At 37.4% G+C, this 15,514-nt stretch overlaps 3 protein-coding genes across 3 annotated transcripts; 1 reads left to right on the top strand and 2 right to left on the bottom strand.

The window, feature by feature from the left end:
- Positions 1-1,425: 1,425 nt before the first annotated feature.
- On the bottom strand, positions 1,426-4,444 carry LOC129751045 (glucose-induced degradation protein 4 homolog). Its single transcript, XM_055746309.1, has 6 exons — positions 3,562-4,444; positions 3,315-3,482; positions 3,134-3,247; positions 2,958-3,076; positions 2,803-2,896; positions 1,426-2,733 (listed from the first exon to the last, which is right to left on the bottom strand). The coding sequence occupies exons 1-5, from the start codon at positions 3,706-3,708 to the stop codon at positions 2,833-2,835; spliced, it is 612 nt and encodes a 203-aa protein (XP_055602284.1). The 5' UTR covers positions 3,709-4,444; the 3' UTR covers positions 1,426-2,733; positions 2,803-2,832.
- A 1,401-nt stretch (positions 4,445-5,845) lies between these two features.
- On the top strand, positions 5,846-7,804 carry LOC129739137 (dynactin subunit 4). The gene is made up of 3 exons (XM_055730539.1): positions 5,846-6,071; positions 6,135-7,342; positions 7,409-7,804. Exons 1-3 carry the CDS (start codon positions 5,943-5,945, stop codon positions 7,650-7,652), a joined length of 1,581 nt encoding a protein of 526 aa, XP_055586514.1. The 5' UTR covers positions 5,846-5,942; the 3' UTR covers positions 7,653-7,804.
- Positions 7,805-7,812: 8 nt separating this feature from the next.
- Positions 7,813-9,093, bottom strand: LOC129739138 (40S ribosomal protein S14). The gene is made up of 3 exons (XM_055730540.1): positions 9,035-9,093; positions 8,529-8,771; positions 7,813-8,279 (listed from the first exon to the last, which is right to left on the bottom strand). Exons 2-3 carry the CDS (start codon positions 8,763-8,765, stop codon positions 8,061-8,063), a joined length of 456 nt encoding a protein of 151 aa, XP_055586515.1. The 5' UTR covers positions 8,766-8,771; positions 9,035-9,093; the 3' UTR covers positions 7,813-8,060.
- Positions 9,094-15,514: the final 6,421 nt, after the last annotated feature.

The raw sequence follows: 15,514 nt of genomic DNA, 5'->3' as shown, positions 1-15,514 counted from the left end.
GACAACGCGACTGGCTTCGCAGTGTATAATGAGGGCTTTGAAGCTTCGTTCAAGCTTCGAGAGCCATGCTCCGTTTACACTGCTGAGCTAGCCGCTATTTACTGCACCTTGGAACACATTCGCACACTGCCCGTAGACCACTATTTCATCTATACGGATAGTCTCAGCTCCGTTGAGGCGATTCGATCGATGAAACTGATGAAGCGCTCTTCCCATTTCTTGCTGGAAATTTCAGGGATATTGGGCGCTCTGATCGAAAATTCGTATAGGATTACCTTAGCTTGGATCCCGTCTCATTGTCTTATACAAGGCAATGAGAAGGCGGACTCATTGGCTAAGGTGGGCGCGTTACAAGGTGAAATCTTTGAGAGGATTATAACTTACAATGAGTACTTTTCAATACCTCGCACTTTAGCGATTAACGCTTGGCAGTCTAGCTGGGACAATGGCACAAAGGGACGTTGGCTCCATACGATTATCCCTAAGGTTCCGACGAAGGCATGGTTTAAGCATTTTAACTTGAGTCGCGACTTCATTCGCGTGATTTCTCGGCTCATGTCAAATCACTGCCGGCTTGACGCGCACTTGTTTCGTATTAATCTCGCTGCAACCAATGTTTGCGTTTGTGGGGATGGCTACCACGACATTGATCATGTTGTATGGACGTGTGAAAGGTATGGTCAAACGAGGGCTTGGCTACTGGATACCCTTAGGGCCCGAGGTAGATTACCTGGTGTTCCAATTCGAGACATTCTGGCAAACTTAGATTTTGGATATTTGTTCCCAATTTACAAATATCTCAAGCTGTCTGATTCGGTCGTTTAGTCTGCTTACCCACGTAAACTTTCCCCTTGTGTGTTCTTCATTTAATGTCTGTTTTGTTGTTTATTTATTAGTACCACCTCTCATCCAACGGGTTCGACACATTCCTGAAGAAGGTTGGCCAGAAGGTCGGAAACCGATACCAAACCGTAGCTACCGAAACCACAGCTACAGGAGGCCACCACCGGACCCTAATGGAAAGCTGATGTTGGAGAATAACCCCTATAAACCCCTTCCTTTTCCATTATTTAAAGTTTTTTTTTTTAACTGTTGAGTCGCCGCGACTATTACGGCCCCCTTCCCTACTAACCAGTGAAACAGATACCCTCGGCACATTTAAACTTTATAAAAGTAAAAGGCCTTTAATAAACTAGTTGTAAATAAAAAAAAAAAGAAATTAGCTTTGAATGTTGATAAGTATAATTGAATAATTTCATGTTTGCATTCACCCTTCGAAAAAAAAAATAAACTTCAGGAGGACCAAAAGCTTTTAGCACAGACTAATATTTTTAGCATTTTGCATCGTATCTGTGAACAAACACATTGCTTCAGGCTTCAAAAGGCTAGTGATATTTACTACAGCTGAGAAGAGTGACGCGAATATTGTTTCGTCCACTTGACGCGAATTGTTATTTTTTATTGAAAATATATATATTAATATGCTGTTGCCCAAAAGTTTCTGTTTTTGAGAGCGAGAATGGTACAATTACGTCACTATAATAATATCATTTCTTCGGCGTCTTTCTTCTTTATTAATATTAATGATTTTAGAAAGTGCATACGTACTGTGGCTGTATTATTCTGCCGAGAGTTGCTTGCTTGCAAATTACTACGAAATTCCAAAATTCTTCACGCGATATAAGCCTTTTTTTTCCTTCGTATCTATCCACAACTGTTCGGAATTTCGTGGTATTTTTCAGCGATTTGCCGCTGAGCAGCTTGCAGATCAGTACAACATCGTTCGAGAGTTTTGCTTTATTGTTTCAATCAATCAATAATCAACAGATATTATCATAGACGGGGATAGTATTTTAAATTTTAATTTTTTGGAAAATTGTAAAACGCATAGTTTTTATGCGATTAAATATATGTATGCTTTAAACTTGCTTCTACAAAATATTGTTGAAGCTTTCGCTTGATCCTTTTTCCCACATCTGCTCACAGTTTTACAAAATTGCGCAGTCGATTATCTCTCGTCAATTCTATACTTGTTCTCGCTAGCAAGATAGCGTCTCGCCAGTTACTACCGGTTAATATTATTCAAGAATCGATCAAACTAACGTTAGTATGTATTTCAACAAAACGTAATGGCATTCAGGTAGATGTTAGATTATATATTGTATTTCTGTGAAAATTTAATCATTCAAAGAGCGGAAAATATAAGTTTTGTCTCGAGTTAAAATTACTGTTAATTTATTTCAGTGTTAATAATTTAGTTTTCTGTTGTCGATTACTCTTTTTATAACTGAACGGACTAATTTAACGCCACTAACGGTCTACAGCTTTAAATGTTTCTTTTCAATCTGCGCTGACGAGTGCAGGGTTCTTCAACACTTATTTTGTGTTGTTTGTCAAATGGTTGGTGGTTGTACAGTTTAAGTGACAGAAGTAACAATAAATTGTTTTACAATTGTTGCTTTGCTTAGTAGAGAACTCATTTTTGTTGCTGTTGTTTCTCGTTATATTCTAATCGGCGAAGAGTGACGGTAAAGTGCTCAAAAGAGGTATACTTACTGAAAAATTCAATCTATCTGCCTTCCCAGAAGTATATGTAGGTAACCCGCTTATCATTTCATTTCGTTTCGTTTCGTTTTTGCCGTTGCTCTGATGTTGATGTTGGTAATTGTGTACGTGATTTTGCATTTTTAAATAAGCGGTGTCGCATGCCGTCTCAACAACATGAGATAACAACTGTAAGTAAGGAAGGTCATCGTTTTATTTCACTGCGGATGATTAGTAGATTCCCATGAAGACATTTACCTAATTAATTTCCGCATTTTGTAAGTAGATTTATCTGAATTCATAAATCTGAATGCAGGATTCGGGTACGTGTTCCAGCGTTAAGGATTGATACCTGTTGAAAAAGCAATAAGTAATATTAGAAAAGGGTAAGATCTTTTAGATAAAAGTTTTACCATTCAGAAGATCTGTGATAGTAATAACCTTCCATCACTGCCCGCGACTTCTGAAAGCAAATGTAATAAAACCCTGCAAAGGATGCCCCGTTGATGTCCTTTATTTTGTGGTCAGGTACCTAAAATATAACGAAAAAATAACATTCTTGCAATTGTTCCCTGTGTTTGCTTGTTACCAAAAAATGCTCTTTCCATCTCATGAAGACAAAGTCACTCTTCTGCAGCGCTTCATAGTCAAAGTCGTCTGAGTTAAAGTTCTTCTGATAGTCTACGAAAGCCGCAAATTTACCCTGAATAGAAAATTTCAATTTAAGTACAATCTATTAAAATTATTATCCTTAAAAATAAACAACTTACAAAATGCTTCCGATCGACATCCTCGTCGGCGTCCCACTTGCGGGTGAGGAATGGATATTTCTTAGAAATAATCTCTCCGTCAAAGAAGGTCGTCAGCGTGGGAAATTCGAACGTAAGCCCGGTTATTTTGAGGTACCCGCAGAGGTACGAGTTGGCTTCGTCCACGTGCTGTCAAAAAGAGCATAGCAATAATTAGAATTTATCGACACATGTTTCATGCTAGAGAATTTTATTTCGACAAACTCACCTGCAGCACCACTTCCACTTCGTACGAGTTGCCCTTGGACTTCTGGAAGCCCCGGAACTTGGAGCCATTGTATAGAAGCGATTTGGTTACGCCCAATTGCTTGGAGTTGTTTGGTGGTGGGGGGACAATGTCAACTTTTACTGGCATATCCGATCCCTGCTGTTGTTGTTGCTGATGGTTAAACTGCTGTTGCTGATGATTTACTGGCGTTTCGTTATATCCTTGTTCATCGACGCTGCTGTTGTCCTCCACAGGATCTTCGTTTCTGGCAATACTCGTTGGTTGTTGACAATGATCTTCCCGGCCAGGATGTATGTGATTTTCGTCAAGATTCGATCCGTTTCCGAATGACGACGATTGTTCCGGAATCAACGCAGTTTTAAGTAAAGGGGATGTTGGAAAACACGTTTCTGGCTCCGTGACTGGACCGCCGAATTCGTCCTGTGCCAGCTGCTGATGGAAGTACAATTGCGATGAACAGCCTTGCTCTAGATGCAACTCGAGCAAATTCAGTTCCTGCCGAGGAGTTTGGGAAGCCGAATCGGTTGATCGTTGCTGCTGCTGAATTTCGATGCCGGAGGCAGAAGCTGAGCCGGATCCGAACGAAGGGGAACTTCGCTCCGACGATATGGCCGGTGAAACGTTTTCTCTTTCAGCCGTCAGCGGTTGCCTACCGTCTTCCGCCACAACCTGCTGATGATGGTGTGGATGATAATGATGATGCTGCTGATGTTGCTCTAAGGGAGGCGGTACCTGCTGAAGGTGCAGTTCCTGCCCTTGGTCCTCCGGCACCACTACTGCTGCCGCCGTTTCCGTTTGGGGCTTTATTTTGACTGTTGAAGATCCCACCCAGCACAGGGGGACAGTTCCGGAGCAGTTGAATTTTTTCCGCAGCTATAGTGCTGCGACTATATTACGGAAATGATAAGGTCGCCCACCTGCAGAGAGCAGCAATCGAACGAAAATTTTAACACCCCTGTGCGCTGCCGCGGCTTACAATTTTGAGGGATGTTTGTTTTCGCAATAGAAATTGACTATTTAATTAGGTATTTTCAGATTTCTTTTGCGACGAATTTTTTGTTTTATGGACAGGCAGAAGAATAATAAATCACACAATCAACTCAAGAATCGCGCACGTCTTTTTCATTTCGCTTTTGAACTTTTTTGGTTTTTGTTTCTTTTTTTCATAATTCCTACACGGTTATCGAAAAACAACCAATTTTGGCTTAGGTTTAGAGCAATCTTTTACGGGACTCGGTCTACAAACTGGGTCATTTATAACATTAAATGCAGTATGTCGTAAGTACATCTTCATTGATAAGAACTGATTTAATGTAAGTTTGAAGTACATCATCAAGTTCTGCGTTCAGTTTTACATTAAATTTCGAATTTGCGGACAAATTTGACCAGTAATAACAAAGTAAGAATTAAAAAGGTGTTTCGGAACTTTAACATCGATTTTCTCAAAACATGCCATGTGGTTCATACGACTTAATCAAAACAAACTCTAGATTTCATAAGCATTTTAATTTCTAAAATCAAAATTTGAAAACTTTTTTTTTTAAGTTTTATTAGTGCAAAGTGTTACTTATAAATTCTTGTAGAGTAATATGAAAATTTACAGAATTTTTTTTAATGTTTCATTGATTTATTTTTTTTTTTTTTTGAAAAAATAATTTAAAAGACCTTTGGTGCTCAGAATGAAGCTCAAACCAATCAAACTGCTATTTTTTGTAACTTCCTTATTTGAAACGTTTCATACCTTATGCGTTAAGGAACAAAACTCGTTTTGTTTGATTACAATTGTGTGCTTATATCACAGTTCACTTTTTAAAGAAAAAGAAGAAAGATAGGGAAATATGAAAATAAGAGTTTTACGGCGCGTTCGTAAATTGATTTTTTTGGGTGATGCATCAGTCGATTGATTTGTTTGGTAGATGTCAAATCACTTTCCATATGCTTTTGCATACGTTTGTTTGGAATTTACGAACGCCAGCATCGATAAAAAAAATCACTTCGATAGAAAAAATCAATTTACGAACACGCCGTTAGACGAAGATCAATAGCTTTTAGGAAGAGGATACACCTACCGAACATGTAGTCCACACATCTCTCACTGGAACATAGAGTGGTTTTCATCGGGCCCGAAGGGATTAAAATTTCATTGCAAAAATTGTGAATTTTGAATGAATCCGAAAAATACTCATGAAATCAATTGGAGAAAACTTTACCCAAGTCACAAATAACTTCATTCCTCTGTGATATATGAAAAGGCTTAGTATTTTTACAACAACAAACAGTTGTCATTTAAAATACAAAAAAAAATCTTTTCTGCAACTCGGTGGTCTCGTAAAAGTTTTCCGAAATTTCTCGCCCTGAAAATGGCTTTTTTCATGCTCCCAAACATCGTGGAGTATGCTTGCGTTTGTGGCTTGCTCCAACCGCTTACTAAACTTTACTTTTGCCGTCATTGTATGAAACTGCGATGTGGATTTTGCGTTTGCCATGAGGTAAGTCAACAGGATTGTTGATGACATCACCACCGTTTTATAATTCGCCCTGTCTATCCGTAGGTTGATTCCCACTTTTGTTCGAATTGTCTGGAGAACATTCCCTCCTCGGAAGCCAAAATCCGGAAGAACCGTTGCAACACCTGTTTTAACTGCCCCAGCTGCCAGCATACGTTATCTGTCCGGGCTTCAAGCGCCGCAGTTCCGGTGACCCCAGCCACGACCACTGCTGGCGGTGGAACACCCACCGGAGATGAACAAAAGATAGAAGGAATCCGGGACTCGAGCTCGGCTGTCCCGGAAAAGCAAGTCATTAGAAAGATGTACTATTTGGCTTGCCTGAATTGCCGTTGGAGCTCGCGAGATGTCGGTATTCCGGACCAGACGGTCGCCACCGGACAGTGGCCGGAACCGGAGTATGCTAATGCTACACGATTTTCCATGCTTCTCGAGCACTACCAGTCGGTGGTGTTGCTGGAAAAGCAAGAAAAACAGGAATTGTGGAGACGTAAGACTCCTAAGCAAAGTAAATTCCCTAGCTTGACTGACCGAACAGGCCTAACGGTGTCCATGATTCGTCGTCAAATGGGATGGTCCGACAAAACTCAGATTAAACAAACTCCTCCGAAGATTAACGAATCGGTGGCAAGCGAAACGGTAGATCAACTGCCAGCTGATATTTTCAGCAAAGAAATTTGCCTCAATAATGTAACGACCTTGCAGCAACGCTTAGGACAACCGGCTAAGCAACCTTTCACGGTTAACAAATTGTTTCCGCAGCACAAATTGCTGTCCATTAAAAGAAGTCTTCGGTGCAGACAATGCGATCACAATGTTATCAAATCAGAATACAATCCCAGTTCGATCAAGTATCGAATTGCCATGTTTGCGGCATATCACGTGCCGGAAGTTCGGTTTGTCAAATGTGAACCGTTGCGCAAAGGACAGGACGCAGTACTGTTTCTGAAAATTGTTAATCCAACAATCAATGATATGACCATTACTATCATGGAACTTCCGACGGAAGAAGACGAACGGCTCATGATCGAGGAGCTGAAGCTGGCCGCCGAAAGCAGTGCTTCAGCTTCGCTCACGATCGGGGCGCTGAGTACAAGTCTGACCAAGCAGGCTACACTCCTGGAGGATCCACGACTGGTAGATCAGAAGCTAACGGGCACTTTTCGGTTACCCGATTCTTCGTTCGTTATCAATCATCGCGACGATTCGGCCGAGTTCGATGAGGTGGTACAATCGCAACAGGAGGATCCCAAGTAAGTTTAAAACTATTGAAGCGAACCTGAACTTGTTAACAGTTATTTTATGTTTCTGGTTAATAGATTCATTATCTGGAGGAAGGCGAACCATGTCGCCATGAAACTGGCAGTGCAACCGACTGCGGAATGCACATCGGAAGAGGACATCGTGATCGGTTTCTCATTGCAGTACACTTATGTCAACACCGTGGTGGAAAAGAGTAGCACCCCAACCAAGTCTCCGCAGCGGCAGGCTTTGACAACGCGTATCTATCTCAACTTGGGCAAAATGGAGAGCGAAGTGGCAGCAACTGATGTCACTACCTAAAATCTCAGGGGCTCCCATTATACTATTTATTAACAATAACATTCGCTTCTTTGTTTTTTGTACTTTAATTCATAAGACATAATCAACGCACTTATATACTCAATGAATTTTCGGCAAGGAATAAAGTATTTATCGGCATTGCAATAAATCAACCAGTTCGTTTTACTTTTTTGAATCCGAATTTATTCCGGTTTAAGGTTCATATTAATCATACGAATCACGTTAATGTAGGTTTCGTACCGAATGGAATTCTTCCCGATGCTGTAAATTGCGATGTTTGTTCAACTTTTCGTACTTCGAGAATGGTTTTCCCGATAGCAAGAATATAAGCATGGGAGGAGGGTACGAATCTGCTCCAGCAATGAGACAATGTACAGCAGCAAAACATAGGACAACCGCCACAACTTCCTACAGACGACGACCACGGCGACCTCCCTTCCGGCGGGTGGAATCCGATGGGATCGGAGTGACATCCTCGATACGACCGATCTTCATCGACGAACGAGCCAAGGCACGCAGCGCAGACTGAGCACCGGGTCCGGGAGTCTTGGTGCGGTTACCACCAGTAGCACGCAGCTTGATGTGCAGGGCAGTGATACCCAGGGTTTTGCACTTTTCAGCGACGTCCTTCGGAAGGAGAGGATAAATTTATGTTAAATTTTACAAGAACGGCTTCGTTTTATGTTAGCGTAATTCAATCTTATTTTAGTGTTACTGACATTGTAAATCCAGCCGACACAAAAAGCTAAGACCAGACTTGTTGATGCAGTTACTTATATAGCATCCGCTGAAAACTCTCCGAAACGTCTAATTCGTTATAACAGAGAGGTCATTTCAGATGCGATTTCATTTATAACACCAGAAAAAAAAACTCACCTGAGCGGCCAACATAGCGGCATAGGGCGAGGCTTCATCACGATCGGCCTTGACCTTCATTCCACCGGTAACACGGGAGATGGTTTCCTTGCCCGACAGATCCGTTACGTGGACGAAGGTGTCGTTGAAACTGGCGTAGATGTGAGCAACACCGAACACGACCTCACCCTCGCGAACCTGGGGGCCCAGCGAGATCGTGACCTCTTCCTTGACGGTTTTGTTCTTACGTGGTGGCATCTTGTGCTGAAACAAATGAACCCCGGAACGAACTGGTTAGATTTTTGTTTTGGCTTTTAGGTTAGGGAAGCTGTTTGGCTCGATTGACAGTCGGTGGATACGATGCTCGAATATAGCCAATCATAAATTCGCTCAATTTCACCAGAAACTCGCTCAACCTCTTTGAAATTCAGTGCAGTATCGTGTAAGATGTTGCGATAAACAATTGGAGAGCTACTAAAAACCTTTTAGAACTAAAATAATATAGAAATTTGAGAATAAAACTTTACCTAAAAATTTCACTGTTTTGCTCTGGACAAACGGAAGTGTAGAAAAGGCTCATTTTGAGGTGACGTTTAGCGAAGAGCCTTTCAAGTGTGTCAAATGACGTTTGACCGAACGACAAACCGGAACTAGATGAAAGTGGAACAGCGAACGAAAAGGTTTTTTTTATCGAATAGTACACACTGGAAAAAATATTTTGAATGTTCAAAACGCTCAGAACCACTATAACATTTCTTCGAAAATCTTAGCTATACAAAAAAGCTGAAATATGTATATCAAATAACATTAAAGTTGAAAATCTTTTGTTCATGCTTTTTTGAGTTTTGAGTGTGGACAAATTGTATTTTTAATTAAAAATTTTCGCTATATGTTCGTGATATTATGCTGATTGATTCATCAACACTTTTCAAATTTTGGGAACATTAAGCCCAAAAACGACCATGTTTGTCGATCGGCTATACATTTTTTTTAACCGAGTCAAAAACTACTCTACACAATGTCTGTTCAATCAACTCTAGTAGAAACGGGTCGAAACAAGTAGAAATGGATTGATAGTTGATCACCTGTCTCTTTCCAATTGACTTCGACCGACTTCTACCAAGTCGAAACTAATCCTGCTGCCGAGCTGGATTGGTTTCGACTAGTTTCAACTTGCTCCATTGAACAACGACCTGACTAGTTTCGACCAAAACATTGGCTCGTTGAACATCTATCAGTTAACAGAAACCAGTTGAAACCGATTTTTACTAACGATTGAACGAAGCTCACCGAGTTCGGTAATTTAGTTTACAGAACCAGTTCTGTAAATCGAAATTTTTCGGTAATTGATTAATTTGACGTCTTGTTTTTATCGAACCTCGTTAATCGATTTACGATTCACCGAAACTCGTTTATTTAAATGTAAACAAATCTATTTGCAAGTTATTTTCGGTAAAAAATTGCCGAAAACTGTAAAGTAATACTGAAAACAGCTTCGCTGTCAAGTCAAACTTCAAATTTCTTTTTCAATTCCCTCTCACTCTTGCAATCGTATTGAATGGTCTCGAGTTTGCTGTGTGCGCGAGCGGGATGCTAATTTATATCCAAGCAATCGTCGCCATTTTTGGAAAGTTAACTTCCCGGTGATCAGCAGCGAAGGAGCAGCAGGTTTCAACATCGGATTGAGAAAAACCGTCCCGAAGCAATCTATTTATGCAACAACGGCAAAAATAGGCCTGCCAGCACAACTCGGTCGTGTAGTGTACAGTACCTCTAGCAAAAATAATTCTATTAATATTTATAATTAAAATACTTTAAAAGGTTGGTAATTATTCAAAATAAACATTTTGATAATTGAGCGTGTATAAACGATAAAAGAGTAACTCATTAAGTCTGAGAGAGGACGGAAAACAACACCCAAAAGAGAACGATGGGTCTCACGGGTCTCACATAATCACACAGCTTGATCGATGAAGAAACCAGTTTATAGGAGAATTTTCAGGAGGATGCACGTGTTTTACTTAGCATCAATTTAGGGCAGCAAGTACCGTCACGACAATGGCGTAGCAGAATCGCTCCCAATAGGTAAGTTTTATCTTGACCAGAAGCCACTTATAAGGTCCCGTGAACCGGTGTTTGCGCAATAAATAGGAGAATGTAAAATCCTGTCCATACCGTATGGTTTGAATAAGGAAATAGAATCCAAAATTGGGGATTCATAGAGTAATTTTAAAAGAAAAATGGAAAAAATGGCGACAAAAGAAAATTGATTATGAACTGAAAAGAAAAAAGGCAGTGAAAAAAAAACAAGCCTGATGTAAATATTAAATTGGATTAAAAAAAAAAAGCAAAAGGCAGAAAAAAAATGTATCAAAAGAAAAATGGCAGTGAAAAAAATGAAGCCTGGTAAAAAAAAGTAACATGAATTTGAAAAAAAGAAAGCAAAAGGCAGTGAAAAGAACGAAGCCTACACAAAAAAAAACTGGCAGTGAAAAAAAAGAAGCCTAATAATAATAAAAAAAGTATATAGAAAAAAAGGCAGTGAAAAAAATGAGGCCTAGGAGGAACTGGAAATGGTAAGAGATAAGAAAAAAATAAAAAACCTAACTCGTTTATCCGCTATTAAAAAAAAATAACGCAATTGAAAAATAAATCTGTTTGAAAATCGAAGAAAAAAAAACATAAAAAGTAATAACAAAAACAAACGAAATAAACTGAGAATATTTTTAAAAAAAGACATTTCAACCAAATTAAAGCTTCATTTAGAAAAAAAAGTATAATTAAAAAAAAGGAATGACTGCATTATCTAGTGAATTTAAAAAATGAACAAATGAGAATACTGAAAATCTACAATAAATCGTTAAATTTATTAAGATAAAATCGAAAATATGAAACGAATAAGATCTTTAAAAAAACGCAAAAAATAAATCAAACCAAATTACCTTCATTCACAAAAAAAAAGAAACATAAAACCATCATGAATCATTTTTAAAAGGAATTACGGTATTATTAGGTAAAATAAATATTTAAATGATCGATGATATGAATTATTAAATACAATGAAACAAATATGAATATTGAAAATTTACTTAGCTGATAATTAAATAAAGCAAGATATCTTTTAAAATATAAAACGAATAAGATATTTAAAAAAAAAACAACATATGAAATAAAGCGAAATTGCCAAATATTAAAGAAAAATAATAACACAATTGAAAAATAAATCTGTTTGAAAATCGAAGAAAAAAAAACATAAAAAGTTATAACCAAAACAAACGAAATTCTCAGTTTTTTAAAAAAAAAGACATTTTAACCAAATTAAAGCTTCATTTAGAAAAAAAAGTATAATTTAAAAAAAAGGAATAACTGCATTATCTAGTGAATTTAAAAAAAAATGGAAAAATAAGAATACCGAAAATCTACAGTAAATTGTTAAATTTAGCAAGATTAAATCGAAAATGTGAAACGAATAAGATCTTTAAAAAAAAACTACAATATATGAAATAGAGCGAGATTGCCAAAAATTAAAGGAAAATATTTTAAAAATTGCAAGGGGAGATAGTGATTAAATAAAAAAAAATTATTCCATATAATTATAGTCAAATGACAAAAGATGAAAAATGAAAAAAAGGATAATATAATGAAAATTTTTATCCAACAACCAGTAATGGATGAACTAGTGCAAATAAATATTAAAAGATTTTGAATTGGTCGAAGAGGTAGGCAAAAAGACGTTTACAATAATAATGCATAATAATAAAAAAAATTATATTACAAAACAAACATATAAAAAAACAAGTCCAGAATTGAATATCAATGGAAGGAATACAAGGTTTGAGTAGATAAGTTTTGGACACTTAATGGTTTTCAAGCAGAATAATCTTGAAATAAACTATAAATGAGGAAAAGGAAATGGTAAGAGATAAGTGAAACGGATAAAGTTGCTCGTTTGAGTGCTACTGATGGAAAATATTGGAATTGAAAAATAAACTGTTTGAATATCGGAGAAAAAAAAACGCAAAAAATAAATCAAACCAAATTACCTTCATTCACAAAAAAAAGACAAATAAAACCATCATGAATCATTTTTAAAAGGAATTACGGTATTATTAGGTAAAATAAATATTTAAATGATCGATGATATGAATTGTTAAAACCAATGAAACAAATATGAATATTGAAAATCTATTTAGTTGATGATTAAATAAAGCAAGATGTATTTTAAAATATAAAACGAATAAGATATTTAAAAAAAACAACATATGAAATAAAGCGAAATTGCCAAAAATTAAAGAAAAATGTTGACAAGATTGCACAGGGAAATAGTAATTAAAAAAATGCTGCAAAATTTAAAAAAAAAGTCAAATGGCAAATGATAAACAATAAAAAAAAAAAAAAGTTCAACATAATATTTTTTCAAAAAAAGATTTAATATCGAAAAACCAGTTTGAAGATAATGGACAAACTAGTACAAATAAAAACTTGAAGATTTTGAAATGGTCGATGAGGCAGATAAAAAGACGTAAACATTAATGTAACATAAAAAAAAATTAAAAAAAAAATGAAAACTTTACAAACATATAAACAAACAAGTCAAGAATTTAATATAATTGCAAAAAAAGGGGCTTGAGAAAATAATTTTGAACACTTAATGATTTTCAAGCAGAATAATCTTTAATAATCTTCAAATAAACTCTAAACGCTTTAGAGGAGGGGGATAATGTAGTGTACAGTACCTCTAGCAAAAATAATTCTATTAATATTTATAATTAAAATACTTTAAAAGGTTGGTAATTATTCAAAATAAACATTTTGATAATTGAGCGTGTATAAACGATAAAAGAGTAACTCATTAAGTCTGAGAGAGGACGGAAAACAACACCCAAAAGAGAACGATGGGTCTCACGGGTCTCACATAATCACACAGCTTGATCGATGAAGAAACCAGTTTATAGGAGAATTTTCAGGAGGATGCACGTGTTTTACTTAGCATCAATTTAGGGCAGCAAGTACCGTCACGACAGGTCGGTAAGTCCGTAATTCAGAAAAAATGGATTATTCCTTAGCAGTTTTTTTCCTTTATTTTATAAAACCGCGAAAACAACAGCAGCTAAAATCACTCCCAATAAGACCGAAGAGCCGATAAAATTGGTGGCTCCCGTGAAGCAGCAGAAAAATTGACAGCAGAATGGACTTCTTCCAGCGCACCGTGAACGAAAAAAGACTCTTGACTTGTTTCAAGAATGCTAATTCCGTGAAATGGTTAAAAATAAAATTAATAAAAATTGTTTTTTTATCTAGCAAAATCCAATGGAATCCTGGATAGTTAAATAATGATGGTCATTTGATCCTGGGAGGCGCCTCAGCAAAAAAAAAGTTACTTCGGACGAGCCCCGAGCTCAAGAGCATAAACAACAACAACACAGAAAATTTTACAGTTTTCGGTGAAATTACCAAAAACTGTTATTTTATCGGTAATTTCTTACCGGAATCTGAAATTTAGTTTCTGGTAGAATATTACCGACAAAATTACATTTTTGGGTAATAATTTACCGAAAAAGTTTTCTTATTTCGGTAATGAATACCGATTGTTCGGTAAAACTAACCGATATTCTGATAAAAATTACAGGTATTTCGGTAAAATCTACCGGTTGCTCGGTAAATATTACCGAAATTTTACAGTTTCTTTGTAAAAACATTACTGTATTTCGGTAATTTTTACAGATATTTCGGTAATAATTTCATGTATTTTGATAGTAATCGCAGGTATTTCGGTAAACTCTACTGGTTTTTTGGTATTTATTACCGAGCTTTTGTAGTTTTTTTTGTCAATATTACCGGCCTTTCGGTAATTATTACAGGTTTTCCGGTTCAACAATACCGGTTGCTCGGTCATATAACGGAGCTGTCACGTTGACAACTGTCAAAATTTTGACAGTTGATGTTAGATATGATCAGACGAGTTCCAGTAATTTTTTACCGAAAAAGGTCTGTAATATTTGACAGCTGTCACTTCTCTGCCATGAAAAAATTACCGAACAGTTTAACGAACTCCACATGTTAGGATTTCGGTAAAAAAATTACCGAACTCGGTAATTTTCGTTTACTGTGTATAGTCCTATTTGCCACTAATAGTATTCGAGTCATAATACAGGGCGTTTCATTTAGCACATTTTAATGTTGGGAACGTTGGGAACAATATCCTAAAACACGACCGTATTCGTTGGTTGGCTGTCCGATTTTTATAACTGAAACTGACATCTGACCGCTGATGTTGCCCTAATAGAAAATATTCGGTCGGCTTCGTAAACGCTTGGTAAAAGACCCTGTAATCTGTTGTATCGACATATTTTTTCCGCGATCGCTCGACCGTCAATTGACAGTTTCAGTGTTTTGATTTGCCCCATAGGAAATACACCCTACTATTCACCATACTTATAGAGAATTCGTTTTCGTGTGGTGGTGCACCGGGGCACTACCGGTAGTGCACTTTTTGCTGTTTTCATGCTCGTTTTCAGGATGGGTAGTCCACTGGTAGTGCACCATAAAGTGGACGGTGGAACACTCTGAAAATATTCGGTGTTGCTTGCGCTCTCACCAATACTATCATGAATTTTGACAGCACGTGCTTCCCGATGTAAACAAATATCAGCTGGTTGGTTTATTTCTATACCGCAAAAATTGCGTTCGAGCTGTTTTTTTCTCTTTATTATCCCGAAGAACGGAAACTTGTTCCGGATTCAATACCAGTGCCGTTTCCAACAGAGGAGGAGAATTTCACCTGGATGGCACGTTCCCAAGCAAACAACGCTCCTAAGAAGAAATGTGCCCAGAAGGCTTGCTGCAATCGGTTCCAGGCGATGACGAAAAAGAGCAGCAAATCCGAGTGCAAAAAGGCCAACCCAAAGATCTGGTGGAATCGCCCAAACCGAAAAGTTTTCTTGTTCGAGAGGGTCCTATAAGTTGGTCTCCACAGCAAGAATCGTTCAGCTGCATCGAAGCTACTC

Source organism: Uranotaenia lowii, chromosome 1 (genome assembly GCF_029784155.1).
Source record: "Uranotaenia lowii strain MFRU-FL chromosome 1, ASM2978415v1, whole genome shotgun sequence".
In the NCBI taxonomy this organism is placed as follows: domain Eukaryota; kingdom Metazoa; phylum Arthropoda; class Insecta; order Diptera; family Culicidae; genus Uranotaenia; species Uranotaenia lowii.
The sequence above is the reverse complement of the archived record's forward strand: the minus strand, read 5'-3'. Positions and strand labels throughout refer to the sequence as shown.